The 25,414-nt window shown below is 24.8% G+C and overlaps 1 protein-coding gene across 5 annotated transcripts in view; it reads right to left on the bottom strand.

The window, feature by feature from the left end:
* Positions 1 to 25,414, bottom strand: part of LOC122857899 (Down syndrome cell adhesion molecule-like protein Dscam2) — a 125,517-nt gene that overhangs the window by 40,244 nt on the left and 59,859 nt on the right. For all 5 annotated transcript variants that reach the window (XM_044160373.1, XM_044160370.1, XM_044160374.1 and 2 more), the window contains one exon: positions 13,268 to 13,360. In XM_044160373.1, the coding sequence (XP_044016308.1) occupies positions 13,268 to 13,325 (58 nt within the window). In that variant the 5' untranslated portion in view covers positions 13,326 to 13,360. The remainder of the gene's footprint in view (positions 1 to 13,267; positions 13,361 to 25,414) is intronic.

The following is a 25,414-nucleotide window of genomic DNA, read 5'->3' as shown; positions in this document are numbered from 1 at the left end:
CAGTCCAATCTATTGTTCACATCATTATGTTGTTCTCTTGATATTTACAACGAAACATGAAATCATTGATAGATCTTTTTAAATCAATTTCATTCAATAGGATTTTAAACTTTAGTTTTTATCAGTTCTATATTCAATATTACAGAATACTGCAGTTGTTTAGTTTGACTCAATACTGATCAAAAAAATATTATATGCATTGTTTGTTTTTATCGATAATAATAAATTGAAACAAGTTGAAGATATAATTGAATGTGCTTATTTCAGGTACTAGGTCGTATCCACCCGTTAATTAAACAAAAAAAATAATGAACAAAATCTTTTTTAAAATTATTTTATTGTAGTTAATTCGACAATGAAAAATAAAAACCTTTCAGTGTGAAATTAACAATAATAAATTAATCTTTTTATATATATAAAAAAAAAGAAAGAAGATTATAAATTTAACAAATGAAATTAATCAATAATAATTCTACAAATAAAAATAATCAATAATCATTAACGTTTATTGAATATCCAAAAAGAAATATATTTCTATTAAATTCGATAATACAATTAGCAACTACGTCTTGAACAAATTGAGTTAGATATAATTGATTTATTATTAGTTAATAGTTTCATTTGCTGAAAATCACTTGGATAGTTATAGATCTATCTCTCGAGTGTTTATTTAATTGGGTATATAAAAATACTTGATTTATAAAAATAATAATAATTTATAATTTCCAAACTAACGTTAAATCGATTAAAGGAAAATGTGCGCGTGTGCAAACAAAATTTTTAATATTATATATCGTGTGACTGGACCATATGCAAATTGGTGTGTATGATTGTGTTGAAGCTGGTTGGAAAACCAGGTTTATCCGGGGATAAATTCTATAGATGCGTAAACGGGTCAATGTAGAGATATATATGTGTGTACCAGTTGAAGGGATGTATATAGTGTTGGTAGAAACATTTGGAGTGCAGAAGAGAGAGAGAGAAATATACATTGCAAATGTAAAGATAAAAAAGGATAAAACAAAAGTGAATGGAGGCTGATTCAAATGGAGTATATGTGGTCTCTAGATGAGGTAGTATGTATGCACCACCTTCATCGTTGGGACAAATCGTATGGGTGGATTATTGATTAGTGGGTTGAACTCACTACGAGGTTACTACCACCTATACTATATCCATTAAAATATAGCCCCTGTTGTAATCGCTTGATGATATTAACATAAAATTTACCATCAAATCTTTAAACAGTTAAAAAAAAAAGAAAGATAAATAAATTATTTATTTTAGATATTAATTATTAATCTACATTATTTGTAGCTTTAATTATAATTTGCAGCAAATGTCAATTGATTTTTATATATCATGATGATATGCATAAGATCAAATTGCTCAGTATATATTTGACTAAATTTATAACAACACACAAATGAACATACCTCAAGGGAATTTCATGTGCTTGAACGCTTTCATATATATAAATACCTTTTATCATGCGTACATCAAAGTCATACATGATTAATCCTTTGTTTATGAAAGCGCGTCAAACATTGATGACAGACTGTTATCATCATGAGTATATAACGATTCAAGTTTCCCTTCAATCATATCAAACTGCTATAGTTTATGAGCTTTACTATACGTAGTAGTTTAAACTAAACTCAAACCCATATACCCTCATCCTTCCACTTCAAGATTCCATTACGATAAAAACGATCTTAACGTTTGCATTGGATTTTGCTTCAGAAGCCAATTTTGCACTATGCTTTGAAATAATATCCTAGATTGGAGGTTATTCGATAGGACTATAGGTCACTACACTATCCTTGCTTCTTCGATTTATTCAATCTATATATACTGGATCTATTGATGGCTTTGATGACCTCTCGCTCTTCATTCGATTCTCCTCATCGAAAACTATCAATGTTACCTCGGTAGGTTATGACATTACCAGCTTGTATCTAGACAATCTGTTTTATATCAATTTATTGAAAATACATACACAACTCTAGGGATCTCACTTTAACCTCAAGATTTCAACTTTAAACTTGCACATTTCCTTGTGGAAATCAAAATCACTTCATCACTCAACAAAATTTAATATCATAAATTCAGATTGTCGGCTTACGAATATTCATTTTATGTATGAATAAAATTATTGGTTAAATTTGTTTAATCAATTTAATGAGATTGATGGAAATTGAAATTTATTATCTCATTGATTTGATGCTCGTGTATTTTTTTATTTTTTTGAAAATAACAAAAAGTTTGATATTATTTTTTGTTGACGAATAAATGAGAATAGATTTTTATATTTTTCACTGTGAATTCAAGTGAAATGTGAATAGTTTCATTTTTTTTATTTTTTATTTTCAATTTTTACTTTATTTTTTTATTTTCAACACTTTTCTAAAAAGCTTTTGTAATATATGGTGCGAAAGTAGTGTTGGCAGCTGGTAGTACTCGAGAAGCAAAATTTAATAGCAAGACAATATGATTTCTCGCACTTCTCCACATATTAAATTACTTTTCTTCATAACGCTTTGAAGAATAAAAATTGTTAAAAATAATAATAAATAGCAATGGATAAATAAAAATGCTACTCAAGTCCAATTAAATTTAATACTCTATAATTTTTTTTTTGAATGTAATAAGATCATAGTCAATTAGTTGTATTAATTTCGAATAATACAAACAGTTGTATCCTTTGTCCTTCGTGCCATTTATATAAAGCCCTTGAGATATATTGTTGGTCAATTAGAATAAAACATTTCACCCCAATCAATCATGAACAATAACTCTAATAAGTTTTAACCCCAACAAATTACTTTTGTATATCGCTAAGAAAAAAATATATACCAAGCCCAAAAAATTAAATTCAAGTTAAAAATAAAAATTAATAAATTTAATTTCATATCAATTCAAAAGCAAACATGTTGTTAAAATTTATAAAGCCAAGTATAACATTTACTCGTATAAATATTTTAATTACAAAGTAAACGAAAAAAAAATTTTTTAAATAAAAAAAATATCATTGTAACATTATATCAATCGATAAAATCTCTCTCTGATATTTAAATATCAGCTATATAATTAAACCAAAGCTAAACTTGTAAATGGGTACCACAATTTTTTCATCATTATTATTATGTTTTTTTTAAGAGTACCAATTAACGATCACCAATTAGTCAACGTTAAAAAAAAAAAATCTACGATACAAAATTCAATTGTTAAACACGATGAATTGACTCCGTCAATTATCGACGTATATGTTCAGTCAGGCATTATTGTTTTTTCAGTTCATACAAGTCAAGTGTATGTGCATGCTGGATGCAAAGATAAAAAAAAAAAAAAATATAAATAGGAGAAATATATGTATATAAAATAAATGAAGAAAATATATTGTGCAAAATGATGGAGCAAAATTGTGATGTATACATATCGCATACATATATACATTAAGGGTAGAGAAGGGTGTTCTTTTGAACACGCTTTTACGGTGATTACTCGACGGCTGCATCCGCGCATTACATCGGAAATAATTTTGCGCCCAATTAAACCACAGGAAACTCAACCTTACTCCACTCATTCTGCATCTTTCACTTCAATCCATTTCTTTCTTTTAAATTTTATCTTTTTTTATTTTTCACTATAAAACCACCTCATTCTATGCCTGACGTGGTTATACCCTCGACCACGTTTCACAACTCTACCTCTTCACTTCACTAGCACAAAAAAAAAAATTTTTTTTTTATTTATTATTATTATTTTTATATACGTTCGCTCATAAAGTCTAAGTCTGCACATCTCGAGCTGTATCTTTTCATCCACAAAGACCACAACAGCTATGCAAAATTGAACCTTACAACACCGGTTTTTGTGGTAAGGTTGTTTTTATATATTTTTTTTTAAATATTATTTTATACCTCATTAATCAATGATGCTTTTAATGAGAATATAATAAACTTCATAATAAATATGTCATTAAATTTATTTGAAATATACTTTACTATTCTTTTTTTAATTTTTAGAGACATTAATATTTTTAAATTTTCAAATTGATAAATTAATTTAATTACAATTTTTATTTTTGCAAGATAATTATATCTAAATAAAAATTGAAAATATATAATTCATGTAAATTGCGTATGTTACAGAAATATATAGCTGAGGTAAAAGAAAAAAAAAAAAAAAATTAAACGAGAAAGAAAAAAGTTGTTAAACTTGTTAATTATCGACTGTGTATATAGAAGATGAAATTGAAGGGTTGACGTTGATCCCCTGGTTGGATATAGTAAAGCCAGCACCCTAATAATGCCTCTCTCTTTTATGAAAGTCTTTGTATTACAGTGCATGTCAGATTCTCTCTATACAGCAACCAACAAACGATGAGAGATGAACAGAGTAGAAATTGAGCAAGTGCGCGTACTAGAGTCAGCAAAACTTGTCGTTAGTTAACATACCCCAAATGTCTAAGTCTCTCTCTCTCTTTCTCTCTTATAATTTTACTCACTCTTTCATTCTCTCAGAGGATTAACAGTTTGCAATAGTCTCATTGTTAACATGTATAATTTAATTTAATAATAAATGTGATAAATTTATGACAAATGAACTTGTTAAATTGTAAATTTTGACTTGACACAATTTGTCGCTTAAATGTTTTATTAAATACTAATTTTATGATATATTTTGACACAATATTAATCATTATATTATAAATAAATTATTATTTATTTATTATTTGGATAAATATATTTGATGAAATTTCTTTTTCATGAAAGTCAATATAAAAGTTGAGGAAAATATTGTAATTCCATGCTTCGAGTATCAATATCAAATGTTCAAAGGTAAACTTATGTTTACGTTAAAGTTTGACTTGTTTTTTATTTTTTAATATATATATTGGTATATGTTACATAAATGTATACACAAAGTCAGTTGATGGTAGAGAAAAAAATATATATAAAAATTTATAAAGTGGAAATTTTCATATGTTGCTTTTTAGATATATGAATTGATATTACGTTGTTTGAAGTTGAAAATATAGTATCGAAACTTGACATATATATAATTTTTAAACAAACAATTTTCAATAATGTGTTTTATCATTATTTTACTTTATTGGCATTTGTTTATTTTGTTTTTTTTAATTTTTAAATTGTTTCTGTTTTTGTTTACAATGTCCAGTTTAATTTAAAAAGTGTCTCATATATTCAATGTGTTAAAATTGTTTATTTAAAAAATTAAATTTATTTGTAAATTTAAAAAAAAAAAACTGTCAATTAATTGGTAATTTTTTATTATTAAAAAAATTTTTATTTTGTTTTTTAACTTGCTAATTGAGATTAAAAAAAAATGTACTTTTCAAAGTGAATATTTTACTTTTATAAATTATTGCGTGTAGTAAGACACTTTTAAGATGAAAAAGTTGTAATTTTTTAAAATTAAATAGTTACTTTTTCAATGAATATAAAAGAGTAAAAAAAAAAAAATAAAAAAATCTATAAACTGCAGAAAGGTTGATTAACGTCTGCAAGGTTTTAAAAAGATAAAAGAGAATATTTTGCACTTAGGATAACTCTCCATTGAATTACATTTAAATTTTTTTTTTTTTTCTTTCAAGTAATTTATCAGTCTTTATATTGAATATCTTTTAGTTTAATAATATATATTAATTTAAAAACCAAATTATTCTTTTATACAGTTAATCAAATAAACAGATGAATTTATTGAATTTTTTTTTTTTTACATTTTAAATCAAGTTTACAGGGATTTTATATTGTATTGATTTTTTTTTTTGTTATTCATTTGTACTATTGTGCGGTTAATTTTGTATCGAAGTTATTGCAAGCCTCTGTTTGCCTCGATGTTCGCTCGGTTGCATATGTTATATTAAATTCTCATTTTGTATTCAATACACAAATGCAACTAAATTTCGCTCTCATTAATTTACAAATAAAAATAATTCCAAGATTTTATTCAACTAATTTACAAGTATATAAAAATACCATAAAAGAAAAATAATTACAAGAATATTTTCAACAAGCTTTGATGCCAATCAAGCAGGCTCTAATTAGACTGATGATAAAATAAAAACAAATATAAAAAAAAAACTATTCAATTAATTAATTAATTCAAATTAAAAAAAAAATATGAGTAAATACATAACGATCGGTTACGAAAAAAATACAAAAAAACAAGTTGAAAAAAATGTTAAATTAATCAACAGTTTAATAATTAACAAAAAAATATAAAATTAAATTTTTTTTCGAAATTCAATTCTCAAAAATGAAGCGTTTTTCTTTTTTGATAAATAATAGATGTCTCGACATTTGAAGATTTATTTTCGTCATAAAAAGACATTAAAAAAAAAAAAAATTATCACAACAATTTATTCAACCGTTTTCTTTTGAGTCTTAAAATATTTATTTGTTTTATTTTTATTTTTTTCATTTATAAAGAGGTTAACCAGTGGCTCAAATTTTCCTCTGCAATATTATTCATTTTTCATAAACCGAGATATATATTTAGTGTAAATTTAAAACTGTCGTTTTATTTTATTTTCAAAGCTTTAAATTTTCTGTTTGTCTGGTTCTTTTTATTTTTTTATTCTACTGTGAATTACCATGTCAAAGAATTTTCATAGCTACCACCAAACCGTCGAATGATTGAAAAGATTCATCACATTTGAACTTTTTATTTTTTTGCATAATTATTTAAATGATCTCTTTTATATAAAAAAAAATTCGTTATGTATACGCATTAATAATTTCAGATGAAATTTTAATTGTTTATATAATCAATATTTCATTTTTATTTAACAAACATTAACATGTTGTTTTGTCAAACAAAAAAGGTTCAATTTATTTTTACACAAAAACCAAAAAAATAAATAAATATTGTTAATTTATTTTTCATGATAATATTGTCATGTTTTTTTTTGTTAAGTTATTAGTGAATTATTGTTGAAACGTGACATGTGAAAGATAATAATCACAAGACACTGAACAATACTAAAAAGCTTTTTTATATACATGTTTTTTTTTATAATATTTTTTTCTGTCATCGTATGTATACTGTAGTCTTTTGAAATTGTAGAAGATTTTAGAAAGATTGACGATACACACGGGAAGACCAAAGTTACATTATTTCTATAGATATGTATATGGCTAACTCGTTGAGCATGCTGGGTCAGGTGTTTCAACCCTCAACAGTATTCTCATCTCATGGCTCAGGAGGGCTGTATCATATAGCCTCTATGAAAATGCTTCCCTATTCGCACATACTGAATACCCTATTGTTTATATCTTTTTTTTTTTTTCTTTTTTTTTATATACGTACAAGTCCCTCAAGGTTCATTGAACAGTCATGCTGAGCACCCGATGAGAGAAAAAATTTAAAAAAAAAAAAAAAATTTCATTGCAATTCTGAATTAATAATGAAACAAAGAAAAAAGTCGAGTTTTTTTTCAACGTAAAATGTTGATCTCTGTATTTTTTATTTTCATCATCACTTTTTTAAATATTTACTATTTTTTTTTTTTTTCTTTTATTTTTGTCAAACTATTCGAGAGACATTGTCATGAAAATAAATATATTAAAAAAAATCATAAATAATGTAAAAAAAGGCATACTTAAAATATCCGTAACTATAAAATTCTGCATGAATAATGTGATGCTTTAAAAATTTAAAATAAAATCGATATAAAAAATGAAAATAATATTTTATTGATTTAAAAATGTAAAGCTTTTAAAATGATAAAATAATATAAATTTAAAATTATCAACAATAGCATACATGATGATTATTGTGGTTTGAAATTTGCAATTGAAATTGATTCTTGACTTACGCCTGATCAAACTTGATTGAAATGAGCAGATAATTTTCCAGTTGAATACATATTATCGAGTATGTCTTTGGAAAGTTTAACGCGGTTCAATGTTCCCTGTACACTTTGAGATGAGACACGGTATATATCATCAACGTAAAAGACAAAAAAAGATAATAAAGAAAAAAATAAATAAAACCCTTGGTTGGATAGTGTCAGTTGTTTATATTTTATCAACCGTAAATGTTCTATCATCAAGCAAGTATTTTCATGTGAGGATATATAAAAAAACATATAAAAATTTACGAGCATTGACATTATGGTGATGTCAATTCTTAAAAAAAATAATAGTTAATGAAAATTTACAATACAAAAGTTACAGTGTCATTAAACTTTGACAATTTTGATGAAAAAATATTTTAAAAATAAATAAAAAACAAGATACCTGTCAATATTAAAAGGGGGAAAAAAAAAATAATAAATTTAAGATAAATTTAAATTTGTGTGAAACATGGTACAGAAGATGTCATGGTTGATCATTTAATCAGACATCAGTGTATGCTTGTTAAAATATTTGGAGCACGAAAGCACCAGATAATCTCAAAATCAATAATGTAGCAGAGTGGTACGACAGATTTCTGGTGTGACATGGTCTTGATGCGCAAGCCCGGGTTGTCCTAATTTGGAATAGCCACCACGTACCAACGGGCCTAACGAGGCGCGTTAACAATGCGCCAAGTAAACGCAACATTTCACACGATGTTCTGATAAATGTGAATATGTATGTATATGTGAAACATTCATTTAATCATACAAAAAAAAAATAGATATATCATGTCTTTTGTTAAATGTTTTTTAAATTTTAAAAATGTAATTTTTGTTTTAAAAATTATTAAGGATTATCTATAAAAGTTTTTAATATTAGCTTTAAAAATTGGATAGTTAGATCATGTAATTATTCTGAGGTCAATCTAACCAGCTGGTTTCGATTTAATAGCAGTCATTCAAACTTCAACAGAGGATCATATATATATCTATACACCAAGTATGTGGCAAATGGCTACATGAAAGTTTAGCTATTTTGTGGCTGTAAGTTATAAACTTTTAAAGCTCATTATGTATCCAGACAGTGCTTGTATGTTTGTAGACAAAATAGAAAAGACAAGAGGCTACCTGAAAGTTTTACTAAAACCAATGTGTCAGCCCTCTCGTTTTTTTTTTTTTTTTCATTTCCATTTTTTATTTGTTTATTAATTCAAGTGGTATATATCCAAGTTTAAAATTATTGCTATTATTATGATGATAAATATTTACATTTTATCAAAGCAAATATATTGTATATTTATTATTATTGCCGGTATCAAGATTTTAACTGTTTGATAAATTCGTAAGATGTCAATCCATCAGTGGGATATTGCTTCAGTACACTGTAAAAAAAAAATAATTAGTTTTACTATAAAAAAAGAATTATTTTTACTATTTTTTCTGGTACTCGGGGACGTTTTCGAAAAAATAATAACATGTACTATGCACATAGTAAAATTATTTATCCTAGTATAGTTTACAATGTTCCAATTGGAGAAGATACGATGTATCTTGTTAAGAAGTACTATGTTGCATAGTCAAGTCTAGCGTTCGTTGAATCTACTATGTTGCATGGTGAGATTTACGATGTTCAATAGTACATTTCATTATATTCTATTTGTATTTTCGATAAAAAAAAAACAGAATTATTTGTTTATTTAAAAAATAACTTTAAATTATTTATAATAATTATTATTATGTTTATACATGTTTTTCAACTTGGCCATTTCTTGACCTAACTCGGGATTCGAACCCGGGTTTCTGGATTTGAACTCCGATCGTTTACCCAAATTGCCATTCAGGTATAAAACAGTAGAAGAATCGAAAATGTCTATATATATTTATTCTCTTTTATTCCCTTCTTCTTTCATGCTAGCATAGTGAAACTAACTACAGACCTAATAATTTTTACCATTTTGTATATAGTAACACCTACGAGTTGCATAGCACATTTTAAAGGTTTCCATAGTACGGTTCATTTTCCAAATGTACCCTCACGGTCATGGTGAATTTAAACACACAACATAGTACAAAGTAACAAGTTTATGGTTGTTCGTATCATTGGTATAGTGAAGACTATCTATTGAACAAGTAAAGTCTACTAAAACCATAATAAAAACCGGTTTTACCTCAGCAGAGTACTTTTTACTATGTTACTATCGTGAAATTTAAAATGCACATCGTAAAAAAAATTATAAAAAATAATATGTTGAACCATATTTCCGAAAACGTCCCTCAGTACTATAGTAACATAGTAAAACTAATTATTTTTTTTTTACAGTGTACTATTGCCAAATCAATAAATCAACCCTCTGTGGATTTTACTCACTTTATTATTGTCTTTTTTTTATTTTTTTTTTTTTATAAAGCTTTCACACTGTCAGACCTTTCTTCAACTGGCAATAAGCGTAGTAAAGCCGGTAACGCGTTGAATCCAGTGTGCCAAACGACTGCCGAAGAACGATAAGTTTTCCCGGGGCAACAATCCAATCGCTTCCAACTTCCAATCGGATCTTGGTATATAGTGGCCAGGGGAACGAAAACGGTATTCTATATATAGCAAAGAGCAAAAGTGCTTTTCACAACTACCGTAAAAAAAAAAAAAAACAAGAAAGAAAATAAAAAAAGGTTCAAATAAAATATACATATATACACTCTTGGTGTTAGTAAGCTGCTTATAGGGGGCTGCAAATATTGGTGGTCAGACAGATGAAGAAAAAAGTATGCTATAAAAATAGTAAGAGAGAAAAAGAAGTAGATAAAAATACTTTCAAGAGTAAAATAAAATTGAAAAAGTTAGTTGATTCGCGTGCGAAGAGTTACTTGAACATATTGCCTCTTACATTGTATCCTTCCTTTTACACACATTCGTATCTAAATAAATAACCCAAAAAGAATTTGGTGTTAGTCAAAGGTCAGGTAGAAGGAGACAATAAAAAAAAGCAAATAAAATAAAGTAAAAAAATTGTTAAAGAAAGCACATGAAGATTGAAGAAATGAAAATGAAAAAATAAAGAAAAAAAAAAAATAATAATTCACATAGAGAGACTAACTATCATTCAGCACACGGATCTAAGAAAAAAGGAAAAATAAAAAAGAAGAGAGTGAGAATATAACACTCTAGCAAGAGTCCGTAACCGAGAATCAATTTGATTTTTCTTTCCCTTTTTTTTAACCATTCCAAAGACGACTGATCCTTTTACTTACCTTACACGAGCTTTTTCCGCCAGCAAACTTTTATATATACATAGACACAGTACATAGAAACACACACACATACAAATAACTTTTACATTTATATAAACTCACTTGGATCCTCCCCTCAGCCCCTTTATCGCTCCCACCCCCCAACACTATCACCGCACACTCACTCAACAACTTTGCTCTTTCAGCGCAACAAGTGCGACTCTGACTCGTATCTTTAAGAAACCACCCCACGAACGTAGAGCTTTACTCCTTAACCCTCTTTTTTCTTTGCTATGCCCTTTGCTGAATCTACCAACTCTATTTTCTGTGAACAGTCAACTCTATTCATTTTCTTTTTTTCGAATGACGCTTTTTTTTTTTTTTGCTTTTTTACTATTTACTTTTTGTTTTGTGCTTTTTTTTTTTTAGTTTCTATCTATCTCTCTCGTTTTGTTTTCATTTCTTTTATGTTTTTTTATTTGTTTTCATTTTTCATTTGAATTTTTTTATCTGCAAATCAACCAGAGAGATGCAAGTTATTTATTTTATTTTTTTTTACCACCTAGTCTTATCAATGCTTGTTCTTGCTTTTAGCAGTATAAAAGGTCAACTTTATATCGTTTTATTTTCAGTTCAGTTGAATTATTTTCTTGCATGTTCAGTCTTTTGAATAAACTCTTAAAGATTTTATCTCCCCAAATGGCAGCTGGTTTTTGGCTGCTCATTTGATTTTTTTTTCTTTTTTATTTACTCTCTTGAATGATATGCAAACTCATATATGAAATTTTGTTTTTGAAACAATATAAAAATTGAGATCTAACGTTTGATTTTATAAATCAAATTTTTTTTTTCAACGTGAGAGACAATGATTTTTAAAATTTTATTTTTACATTTCTCATATCTCTACCCTTGTCATAATAGGAAAAAAAAAAAAAAATTCTTTTGAGCTTTGAATTTGACGAGGGTTATCATAATAATATTTAAATGTTTGTTTGAAATTTGTTAAATTTAGTTTTTGAAAAATGATATCAGGCTAATATAAAATCTAGTCAGATATTTTATTCACTAGGGATTCAACATAAACAAAAAGAAAAAAAATAAAAAACTTGGAAAAATTTCTAGAAAAGAAATTTGTAAAATTCTTAGAAAAAATTTAATGAAAAAAAAAAATTAAATCTACTTTGCTGCTTTTAAATTTTTTTATATTTTTAAATCCGTCATATATATTAGATTTTTTTTTAAATATTTTTTTTATCTTTGAATATAAATATTCATCAATAAATCTTTTTTCTGTTAATGTAAATTTTGAAGCTTATCTTTACTGTGTGATATTCGTTTTTCCAAAAAAAAAAAAACTAAAAATAAATATATAATGAAAGAAAAAAAAAGAAAAAAATGTATAATAAAAGTAAAGAATATAAAATTTTGCGAGCTGCACCAAAGATTCTTTCATAAAAATTCAAAATGAGGGTATCAAGTCCCTCGGGTCTGTCTTGGTCGGTCGAGTAAAGAGAACTTTTATATATAAAACGCCAGTGTGGCAATGATGCGCAATTCAAATTTTCTTTCTTATATATTTTTTTCTCTCTTTTAACTCGAGCTTTTTTCTTCTCATTTTCGTTTTCCCCAGTGACTTGGGTGAGAACACGAGGATGATGGGTGAAACGATTCCCAAGACTGTTATGTAAGCAAACGTCTCATAGAAAACTTTAGTAAATGGCGTGTGAGAACATAAGCGAATAAATAAAAAGGTGCTTTATTCAAAAGAAAAATGATCCTAACAAACAAGCAAAAATAAAAAAAATCATTGATGATTATTCTTAAGGCTTTTTGAACTATGATAAATAAGATCAAAAAAAAAAAAGCTGCAAAAAGCCTTTCAATCAATCGATTTAACATGAACAAAATCAAACAGCTTTATCACTGTGTTTTTATATATATATATTTAATTTATCAAAAGATTTTATTTTTCAATCAAATCTTTTATAAAAAAAAAATATTTAAAATTGATTTTAATAAAAAAAAGCGTATTCAATTCATTTTGATGATTACTCACTGAAGCACAAAATTTTTCTTTCGATATTTTTGACGTAAAAAAAAAAAAATATGATATACAAGTTTTTATATAGGTAATATGATGTATTGAATTTTCAACAGTTTAAAAAAACTTACCGTAAACGAGAACGATGGTACTGAACAGTAAAACAGCTCTCAGCCGCCAACTGGCCATCCTGGCTTAGAACGTTACGTCGATTCAGCTTCCTCCTGAAACAATACAAGCGTATCCAATCAATCAACCTATCCATCCCAACAAATACCTTCAGCCAACTTCAATTGAGCAATTCTATATACTCTGCTTGCTTTTTTTTTCATTTTGATCCTACATACTTGTCCTGCCGCAAAACACAGACTTCACAAAAAAAAAAAAAGACCAAAAAAAATTTGCCTTGCTGTACACCATCACTGGCAATCTGCCCACATTTATTCTACGACCTCTTTTGAACCAAACCTCCTCTTAACATACCCTCTTCCCTCTTGTATACACCTATACACATATATCTAAACTTGGAAGGTACAGGATTTTACGCTCGATGAAACACAATGTCGTTCAATGCGATAAAAATAAAAATATAATAACAAGAAAATAGAGGATTATTAATAGACATTGTGTTGATATTTAGTATGATAAATTTACTGAAGAAAAAGTTATACAATATCAACAAAATCTATTGAAATGTTTTTTATTTTTTCTTTTGAATCTTGATGACTTGCAATATTGTTGTGTATATACTCTTTGTTACTAATTTTCATCGTTCATATTCTTGTCATTTTAAAAATTGTTCACTAAGTGAAATGAAGTACAAAGTTGAATGGTTAAAAGTTTTTAAGAAGCTTAAAAATTCAAAGAAAAGCATTAAATATATTTTATCAGACTAAAACTTAGACCTACTTTCACACGCAAATTTAATGTACAACATCTGGCTTCCAAGTTTCATTAAACTTTAGGTGTATACAAATTTTCTACATTGTTAAAAATAAAATATAATAAAAATATTATACAAATGATTTTAAATTATACGCTTATAGTTAATTTGGGTAAAAAAGTTTGGTATAATTAGGAAATTAGTAGAAGACTGTAAAACCACAAATGTCAACAGAATTATTTGGCGAGATACAGAAATTTGAATTGGGCTAATGTTTACTATTGCTTAGAGCTTTATAAAAAAAAATATTTCCAATCGAAATTTAATTTACAAACAAAAAATGTTGGTAATTATTCGAGTAGTGAATTTAATGGGTCGAACAAAACTGCAATTCACAATTTTGATGATGGTTTTTTAAAGAAGAACAATTGAATCAATGTTAGCTAAATTTTTTGGCAAGAATAAAAATGTTTTCTCGATAGTCAGTAACACAACTTTTTGTTCAGAATGAGTGTGATATAATTTTTTATAAAAAAAAAAAAACATGTAATTTTCCAGTGTGACATGAAATGGGCCATCACTCAGTTGTCTGTTTACATCGTAGTAGTTTCAGATGGAAAGGAAGGAAGGAAATCATTTCAATTGTAGGGTTTTCAGCTAAGAGGAAGTAAGTGCCAAGCAATCAATTACAACGTGAAAGGGGTAGAAATTTAACATTGAAACGACAGTTGACATTTAAACAATAGAAATTAAACAAGAGAATTTAAATGTTAGAAACTATTCACAAGATAATTTGAACTTATACCTTTTTTTTTTTCATTTTTCATAAATAAATCTTATTCTTGAATTAATCTTTGTAATTTTTATTTGTTTTATTAAATTATATCCATCAATTGTCATTTTCATAAATATATTTTAAATCTTACTTTGAAATTGTTCTAAATATTTAGTGATCTATTTTTTGAATAAATCCTTCACATGACAAATGATGATGGAAAATAATGATAATAATTAATCTTGTAATTTTGAGCTAAATTTTGTTTAGAACAATGAATCACATTTCCAACAACGAGAGAGATAATTGTGCAAAGTATTTTACATTGTTTTAGTTCGTTTTTTTTTCAACTGAAATTATGTCTCGGTGAATTAATTCATAGAATCATCCAAGTGATTACTAAAGAGCTTGTCATTTTAGAAAAGTGTTGAGTTATAAAAGCCATTTCGAATTTGAAATATTCACACTGATAATTATTATTTGGCATTTTAAATGTCAGGTAGATTTCGAGCTTTTAAATTTATTTTTAATATTAAAATTTATACAAAGAATCATGTTCAAAAATCTGATGATTCTTTGTGTTTATTTATACAAACATTTTGTAAGAAAAGGTTTATAAATAAATAAATTTGATACTTGGAAATGTTGGTACATCGTAGTTGTTTCTTTTCTTCTCTTTTGCTCTTCATTTTTTTTTTTTTTTTCTTTTCTATTTTATGTATTTATATTTCTTTATTTTTACCGGATGCTTTCTCCGATCCCATTTACCTCATCAATCATTCTCCTCTTCGTATATAGAAACAGGATTAAAATGACAACGTGATAAATCGATCCATTTACAATTTTTTATTATTATATTTTATATTATTTTTTATTTATTCTCATCAAGTTTTCATTTTTCCCTTGGGCATATTGAAAATGGTCAGCAAGTAAAAAAGTCAAAAAATATTTTCCACCAAAACTTGGTATTATATTTTTTTATTTTTTTTGAAAAATTATAGTTTTATTAACATGATTTGTCCATTATCGATAACGCCAATGTGTTTTTATTATATTTTTTTTATTTTAGAAAATTATAACATAAAAGCTTTTATTGTTTTGCAAGAAAAAAAAATAAATTCATTTCAACAAATTTATTATTTTGCTATTACAATATGAACAAGTCTTGAATAGATAAAACGATGGAAAAATATATATAAAAAAAAAAAAATTAAACAGAAAAAATATAGTAAAGAGAAGAAAATATTTTTTTTTTTCTGCATCAACACGGACTTTATTCTTTTCTACCGGCAGTTTGCCACCCGGTAGTTTTTATTCCAATGCCTTCATTTTTACCACTTCTTATTTTCCTCATTATCAACCTATTCTCAAAGTCTCCTTTTACCCTCACTAAGATTCTTTGTTTAGTTTTTTTTTCTTATTATTTTTTTTGCGTATATCTGTCCTTGGTTATTTGCAACTTCTTGCCTCAAACATACAACCTTCTTTCTCGATTTAAAAAACTTTTCTTTTTATTTTTTTTTTTTTCGCTTTTCATACTGCACATTTTAAAAAGGATTTTTTTTTTCTACGTATATATTATATCGCCACCCTCTTTAAGGCACCACCCGCCACTTTCAAAATTAGTACATGTCTGTCTTATCTCAGGGCCTGAAGCCAGAAAAAAAAAATCATAAAAAAAAAAAAAAGATCTGAGGCATCCTATCCATTCAATCCTATACTTGCCGCATTACAAAAAATATACACACTGAATTTTTATAAAGACCAACAAAAATATGAAAAACTCTTGGGGAAAAAAACCGTCGAATGTCAATATGAAAACTTTTTCTTTTTTTTTTTACTTCCATTTGGCTTTTTACTATCAATTTGAACAGCAAAATTTTACAATAAAAATTTACAATTATATTATAAAAATTTATTTATATTTTTCTTTACTAATAATAAATTTTACGTTTTTATTTTCTTCAAATTATACAACAAATACAGCTAAATATTTATTGTATCAATTTATTATTTTTAAAATATCAAAGTTTAATAATTATTATTAATTTAACAGAAAAAATAACAATGATAATTTTATTTGCTGGAAAAATGCCAATTTTTTAAATCCACCTTTGGAAAATTTAATAAATGAACCACTTTAGCTACTTTTGTTTTTTTTACTTCAACGAAAAAGATAGTTCTTGTTCATCAAGCCAAAATAACCGCAAGTTTAATTTGAAAAATTAATTACTCCTTAAAATAATTTAATAATTAAAAAACATTTTATTGTTTTCCATTTAGTTTTTTTGGATGATAAACAAAATAAATAAGCTTATCGAAAAAAAAAAAAAATTTAAGCTTGATATTTTTAGCAGAGAAATTGCATTCTTGATATTCCATTAAGAAAAATATAATACAAAGCATGATGAAAGATAAAAAAAAAAATAGTGAGAAACTAAAGGATTATGACGGGTAAAAAAAAATATAATAATATTGGAATGAAAAGGATGTGAGAAGCAATGGCTCGAAGTGATATGAGAAAGCATTTTCTTCGATCAAAAGCAGGTGTCATTTATTGAGAATTAAAATTAATATATTGCTTACTGGCAAAATTGGAATTTCATTAATATTATAACTTGGATATTGTGAGGTTTAATGAAATAAATACGAGAGTCATTGAATTTTTCTGTTTTCAATCGTCTGAAAATTGGAACGTGAACTGACTTATATATAATCACATGACTTCGTTTACTGAAATACTTGCTCGTACATAAAATCCTTTCACGAAATGGCCATCATTATTTTTCGAATGATCGTGAGCTACCTTTATTGCACACAATTTTTATATTCTTTTTTTTTTTACATACAATAAAAACCATCATAAAAACTCAACAAAAAAAAAAAAAGAAAACATAAAAAAAATATCATAAAAATCGAAAGAAAACAATAAAATTTTTTTGTTGCATTATTTCGGTTTTTTTTTTATATGGTAAATAGAAAAATGAAAAAAAAATTATTCAATTTATTTGTTAAATAAATTTATTTAATTTTTTTTAATAATAAATTTATAAATTTTTTTTTTTAGTTTAAATACTTTGAATATAGTTTTTAGGTTTTTTTGGTTGTATATTTATAAAGGCACTTCAGGAAATTAAATTCTAATAGTAATCTCATAAATTTAAGTTGGATAAAAAAAAATTAAAAAATATATGGAAATTTCGTAAACAAGGCTTAACGATAAAACTTGACATTTGAAAGTGAACATCCGCGAACGCAAGCCCTTGAGAATCCCAGGGGTTTCCAGATATCACATAAATTCCTTTTTTTTTTTTTTGAGAATACATGCATGAGAAAATAGCCCCTTGCTTTTAAAAATAAAAATAATATAAAAAGTTGAATAAAGCACTTAAACGACGAAGAGAATAAAAAAACTTTTTTACTGAATTTTCTTTTTTTTTTTTTTTTCTTTGTAAAAAAAACCTGACCTCAATATTGACTAGTATCTTTGTCGGATAGATAATAAAACTTTGAAATTTTTTAAAATTTAATTACTGAAAAAAATATATAAATAATATAACATTGTTAATTTTGAATTTATTAAAATATAATTTAAATATAAAATTTTTATTATGTTAAAATAAATATAATTATAATTCAAATTGTTATAATAATTATTATTTCAACTAATAATCTTTTTTAGTATATGGTGAATGAATTTATAAAAAAAATTGATCCAATTTCGCCTCAAGTGACAGTTCAATATCAAATTTTTGTAAGGATTTTCTTTATTTTCTATCTGAGTTATCTGTTGATTGGAAAATCAAGAAGAGAAGATTATAAAATAGAGCTAGGCATTGGCAAACAAAATTAAATGACACCTGGAGGGTGCTGAAATATGAAAAATATATTTGAAAAAAAATAAGAGGAAAGATCTATCGCTTGTTCCAATTTAAATACATTGATTGGATAGCTGTGTATAATAATATCGAGGTACTTCTCTTTTATTAGTGCACTAAAATCAAGGGAAAATAAATACGCCAGCTATTGTCGTACTAATTACTATAAAATTTAATTAGCCTACTCTTTGATAGTCACGTTGTTTAATGAGAAGAATAAAGAAATTAAAAATATACATTTTTTTAAAGAGGACAAAAAAAGCTCCCTCTTTTGAATATGCTTCATTATCAGTCAGCAAAATATATTTTAGTCAGATATTATCAACTGATTTAAGACATATATTTCTTGTAAATTTTTAATAAGCTTTTATTAGCTTTTTTAATTCAAAATTCACGGAGAAATATATCGGTTTAATTACTTGAAGTAAATACTTAAAAATAAGCATCTCTATAAATGCAATGAAAACTGCAATTTTTAAAAATTATTTTTATCGCATAATCGGAATTTTAATGATTGCAACAGTCAAATTCATTGAAAACGTATGCAAATGGTTTTTTTATTTTATTTAAAAATAATGTGTATGTTTGAATTTAATTAATGATTATTATTATCACTATACTTTGGTGTCGTATCGTTCAGGGAAAAAAAAAAACATCTACATCGTGAGAGAAGTTTAAATAGTCAAAAAGAAAAAAAAAATAATAATTAAATTCTATTTTTGTAATTTTCCTGTGCACGTACAAGTACTTAGACTGTTTATTATTATGCTAACAAGATTTATGTTTTTATATATAGAAAATTAACTTGAAAATCTATACATGAATTTAAAAAAATTAAATAAAAAGAAACAAATAATTAAATTATTAATAACTCTATTAAAAAATGTTTGACATTTAAAGGTAGAATTATCAATTGATGATTATTTGTCTGGTATTATGTGCTTTTAAAAAATTCTACATTAATAATCAGAAGCATTATTAAAATGATGGTAATAATAATAATAGAAAAATATTAAATTTTTATAATGGAGAGGAAAATTTATAAAGTGACTTTACAAAGTGAACACACAAAAATGTCTAAGAAAAATTGAAATGCCAGATAAATAATTGAGAATAAAACTTGTGAACTCCATTTTCAAATTACCCACTCAGAAATTGCAACTATCTTGCAATTGTCCAATTACGTGGCTCAGTTCTTCAACAAAAGAAAAAAAATTCAAACAAAAAAAAAACAAACTTTTGAATATAGTAAATAATTCTTACATTCTATTACTGGTTATAATGAAATATTCAAAGAAAATTATTTGAAAAAAATAATTAATTTTGAAATTACAAATTTATTATTTTGTTGAATAGAATTTATATTCAAATAAATATTATTAAAAGTCGAATGAATTATTAGTTTTTCGAATTGTATTATTTTTTAATTGTGAAAAAAAAAATTGAAAACGAAAAGTAGATTTACGATTTTTGTACACAAAAAAGCTTCAATTTTTCATTCGATTTATTCAGACAATTTATTGAATTAAAAATAGAAATATAAAGTAGAAATTTTTCAAATTTAAATAATTATATTTGGAAGTTTTTTGCATTACTAAAATTCGAAAACTTTTCTTTTCAAAATTGAATTTTTTTTATCAATTATATAGTGATTCAATTGTGAAAAAAAAAAAATAAATAAACACGATTTCTGTGATAATATAACAGTAACTTCAAGTACCCTACAGATATTATTATATTTTAAAAATAGATCATTTGAATTTCATGTATATTCCAATTGAGCACTACTTCAAAATATAACATTCATTTGAGAGAGTGTATACATTGTTGCCTGGTAAAGCATTCAAATGCTGTGAGGGTCTATCCACTCAAACTATTTTACACAAACTAAATACAACCTACAACAACTGCATAAATTAAAAAAAGATTTTGTAATTTCAACAAATAAATAAATAAATAAAAAACAATTTTATCGATATAAATAATTCAAGTGTAATTTAATAAATAATATCTATTTTTTTTATTTTTAAATTTTCAATAAAAATTAAGGTCATGAGCAGACATTGAAGAATTGATAATACAACAAACTTATATATTACTTTAATGTTTCTCTCGATATAATGTATCACCAACGGGAATAAATTTCACCTGGTGCTTCAAGAAAAACTGATCGATACAGTGCAAAATGTGCGCGTTAAATTTCATAATGCTGAAAAATTTAACAACATAAATTTAATAATATAAAAAAATTATTTAAAAAAAAAAAAAACAAACGCATGAAATTTAAATTAAAAATGACAAAGATTTATATTTAAAAATTTAAAATATAAATAAAACTGATTAAGTAATCAAAAAAAAAATTGTCTGGAGATATAATTTATATAATTTATTAGCGAATTAATCGTTCTTGAGATAAATATGTTGCTTGTGATGATAATCGATTGAAAAATTTATTGGCTCGTGACAAATACTTTAACGATAAAAGCTTAAACATCAACAAAATTAATCCAATGATGCTGGGTTATATTGAACTTTTAAATTTAAACTTTAACCGATGAACTTTTAACCTTTTAAAAATATAATATTTATTCTATATAGATTGACCTAATTTTAATTTTCATTTAATAATTCATATAAAAATTATTATCATGAAAATTTGATGATGAATATAATTAATTTTAATGATAAATTTAATTTATCATAATAATGTGTTTAATTAAATTTAACAATTTATTTATAAATGATAATTAAATTGTCAATAGTCAAATAATAGGAAAATAACGGTCACATTTGAAGGCACTCGATGCATGACAAGCTGTTTAAAATGAGCAATACGTACATGGATTTTCAAGAGAACACGTATTTTTAATTATTTATCTATTACTATTAATATTAACATTAATAAAAAATTAATTAAAGCACAATGTGTAATTAGTATTTAATTTACAATACAATGAACAATTTATTGAATAATTTTGCTTTACTATTTTAATTATTTATTTATTCTTTATTTAATTTTTTTTTATTTAATTATTATTGCTTTATAGATTGCCAAATACTTTTTACACAATGTGAAATATTTTTCAAAGCTATCGACTAAACTTTTTTTATTTGTTTTAATTTATATTTAAAATTGGTATTTAAATAATACGGAAAAAATAAATAAAAATAAAATCAACATTCCACGTTGATAATAAATAAAAAAAAAAAATTATATTTTTAAATAATCAATAAATAAATAATTTATATTTAAATTATAAAACTTTTTTTTTTTTTTTTGAAAATATAAAGTTGAATAATTAACTACAATTTTTATGAAAAATTATTTCTAACAAAAAAAATTCTAAAAATTGCGAATTGAATTTTAAATCAATTTTTTATTTTCATCGTATAATAACTGCATTATTTTCAATTAGCTATTAAAATTAAATACACCTAATTAATTTTTTTTTTAATTTTTAATCAAAAGCTTTTTTTGTTAAAATCAAAGCTCATGATAAATGAGTTTTTTTCATAGTAAAAATGAAGTTGAAGTTTTAAGTGAATAGCTAGATTTTTCTGTGTAACGAAAAACATGAAAAAAAAAGCTGAACAATACACCCCAGTGTAATTCCAAAAACGTGTATGTATATATAAAAATAATTGTGTGTGTGTGAGTTGAATTAATATAAAGGTGCAAGGTGCAAACCAATATATTTGGCTGTCGTTTTTGTCCAATTAAATTCAATTGGAATTCGTGTGAAAATGCCAATAGGTATGGACACGTTCATTGTGTTTTATTTGGATAATGAGAGAAATAGCATGTAGACCAACCAACATCAAATGACTAGTATACATATATGCCAGTTTGGATTCTAAAAAATCATTTGTTCTTTTTTTTTTCTTCCTCTTTTTTTTTTTGTTCTTAATTTTATTCTATATACATATGCCCTTTCATTTAATATAATGTATTTTCTGTTACAAAAATTCTCAATTTAGCTCTCTCACGTACATGTCGTTTTCGCATCCCTTGGGTCCTCTGTCCGATCATTATCCACTTGTGACCCAAATACCCATCTTCCACTAACTCACTCGTATATTATGACATTAAATTCACCATAACTTCTACTTATCTACCTACATTTTTATTTATTCGAAAAAAAATATATATATTCTTTAAAAGGGTCATTTGGTTGCAAATTATAATTATACTTTGATAAAATACAAAAAAAAAAAAAAAAGGGAATTACTAATAACGAAAAAAATTTATATTTTAGATAATACCTAGTTTCATGAAGAAAAAAAATAATAATAAATAACCTCAAGTAAAATATTTTTATGTAAATTATATTCATAAAATATTTGTATAAAAAAAAATTTAACAAAATAAACTTTTAAATATTATTCAAGAGAAAATATTAAAGTTTTTTTTTTAATAATTTTTTTAACCATATCATTGAAGAGGGAAAAATATTTTAGTTTGAAAATTTTTTATCTAGCTATTTATTGCATGTAATTTGTTTATTAAAATTTTAAATAAAATTATTTTTTTATATTTAAACAATCTACAGTTGAGCATGCGCTGAATTTTTTCAAAAAAATTATTTCTTCAATTCCCCTACAGGCACTAGACAGAAATACAAAAGACAATTGTATTTAAACAAAAAAAAAAAGTAAAAAATTAAAAATAAAAAAAAAACTTTGCGCAGATGCAAGTGACATATGGCGCTTGAGGCATTTCACATCCATAACCCACCTAGTAGCGCGAAAGCTCACACGCCGTTTGCCTCAAGCCATCCGTGCGTAATTCAAACAGAACAAACAGACTAAAAAAAAATGTAGATGAATAAAAAAAAACTTGAAAAAAATATATTTCAGTAGAACAATAAAGAAGAGAATTAAAAATCAAACGTTGAGTCTTCAGAGCAATACTGTCCAAAGATAAAAAAAGAAAAACTAAAAATATTTTTAAAAATTCAACAGCAGCACTTGAGTAATTTTTTTTTAAACACATTTTCAAAAAGAATTGTTGATATTGTTTCAAGCATTTTAACCCTTTAACCATTGAAGAAATTAAAGCTATAGAAAAGTTTTAAATCTTTTTTTTTTTTCGTATTTTTATTTCAAAGAATATATGAAGCCAATAACCTTGCTTATTGTTTGATGAAAACAACTCTTCATTTTCGCAACTCTATGTTTTCTGATAACCACAGTAAGTTCAATCCCCCTGACATTTTCAACTACCCCATTTTCAAAACTTAAACTCTATATACTTATTCTCATTCCAGTCTTATTCTTGTTTCTTCTTCTTCAATTATATCTTTTTAACATCAACATCATCAACATCTTGACTATCATATTTATCAACAAAAACTTATGGTTCAATAGTACTTTCGTTTGTTCCACTTGTAACCACAAAATCATTGTACTATATTTTCCAACAACTGTGGAATATTTAGCTTATATATATAACCAAGTTTTCAATTTAAAAGATCGTTTTGAATTTCATTTCTACGGAAATATATATGCATTCAAGAATAAAGGATCTTTGTGGGTTTCAATCTACTTTTATGAAGAATAATTAATTTTTTTTTTTATTATATTTATTGTTGTGTAATAAATGGAGTAATAATAATAAAATTTTGTTTATTAATTAATTGTTTTTTTTTAATTATATATTCATTTGTTTATTAATTAAAATGTATTAATAAAAACTTTATCGTTGTTTAAAAATAAAAATTCTAAACTGTAAATTATGAATTTATTTTGAATAGAGATTTTTATGGGTAAATAATGCAAAAAAACTTTAAAGAAAAATAAAAAATAGTATATCAATACTCAATGTTTAATATTGAGCTAAAAAAAAATAATGTTTCAATGAGTTTTTCATTTTTTTTTTATTTTCAAAGATTGGTAAAACTCAAAAAGTCACAAATGTCGATACTTGTGAGAATAAGTTACCATTCAAATTTCTTGAAGCTTGAAAAAGTAATAAAAATACATTGACTTTTTAAAAGTCGATATAGTTTTATTTTTTTTTTTAACTGTATTTTTAAAAAGATAAAAAAAAAAAAAAACTTATTCAAGTGACCTGATTGAAATTTGAACTCATATATTTTTCGAAATTCAATTGTGTTTGATAAACTACTTTTAGCATGATAAATAAATAACCAGATATATTTTATTTTTTCAAACTTTGATGATAATTTAAAAAGAGGATTTGATTGTGTCTAGATTTTAAATTTGTGGCATCTGTAGAATTTCAAAGTGTTAAAAATAAAAAAATCAAATACTGGGTAAAAAAAATTAAATAAAAAAAAAAAAACAGTAAATTTTTAACTTTTGAATTGTGTAAGATTCACCAACTTTAATAAGTTTTACTTTTAAAATATACCAAGGATACAGAGACGAGTAAGAGAGATAATTTAATAACTTTTTTTCCATTTTTTTTCAGCTGATTTATCCCAGGTGAATTGAATTTTTTTAACTTAAAACTTTTGTTATATAACATAAGACTTTTACAATTGATGTGTTCAATCAAAAATTTAAAATTAAATCATTTTTTTTTTCATCAAAAAATTATTTCATTATAAATTATATATTTATCATTAATCCAAAAACTCATTTAAATAGTTTAAATTTTTTTAATTAGATATAATTTCAAACAAATTAGTAAATGAATTTTAAAAAAGTAAAAAAATCTCAATTAAATATTTTGAATGGGATGTAAATGCTAGTTGGTAAATGAAAAGTCGTCGTCTAC

This window comes from Aphidius gifuensis, linkage group LG5, assembly GCF_014905175.1.
Source record: "Aphidius gifuensis isolate YNYX2018 linkage group LG5, ASM1490517v1, whole genome shotgun sequence".
Taxonomy (NCBI): Eukaryota; Metazoa; Arthropoda; class Insecta; order Hymenoptera; family Braconidae; genus Aphidius; species Aphidius gifuensis.
This window is presented reverse-complemented; position numbering and strand designations above follow the sequence as displayed.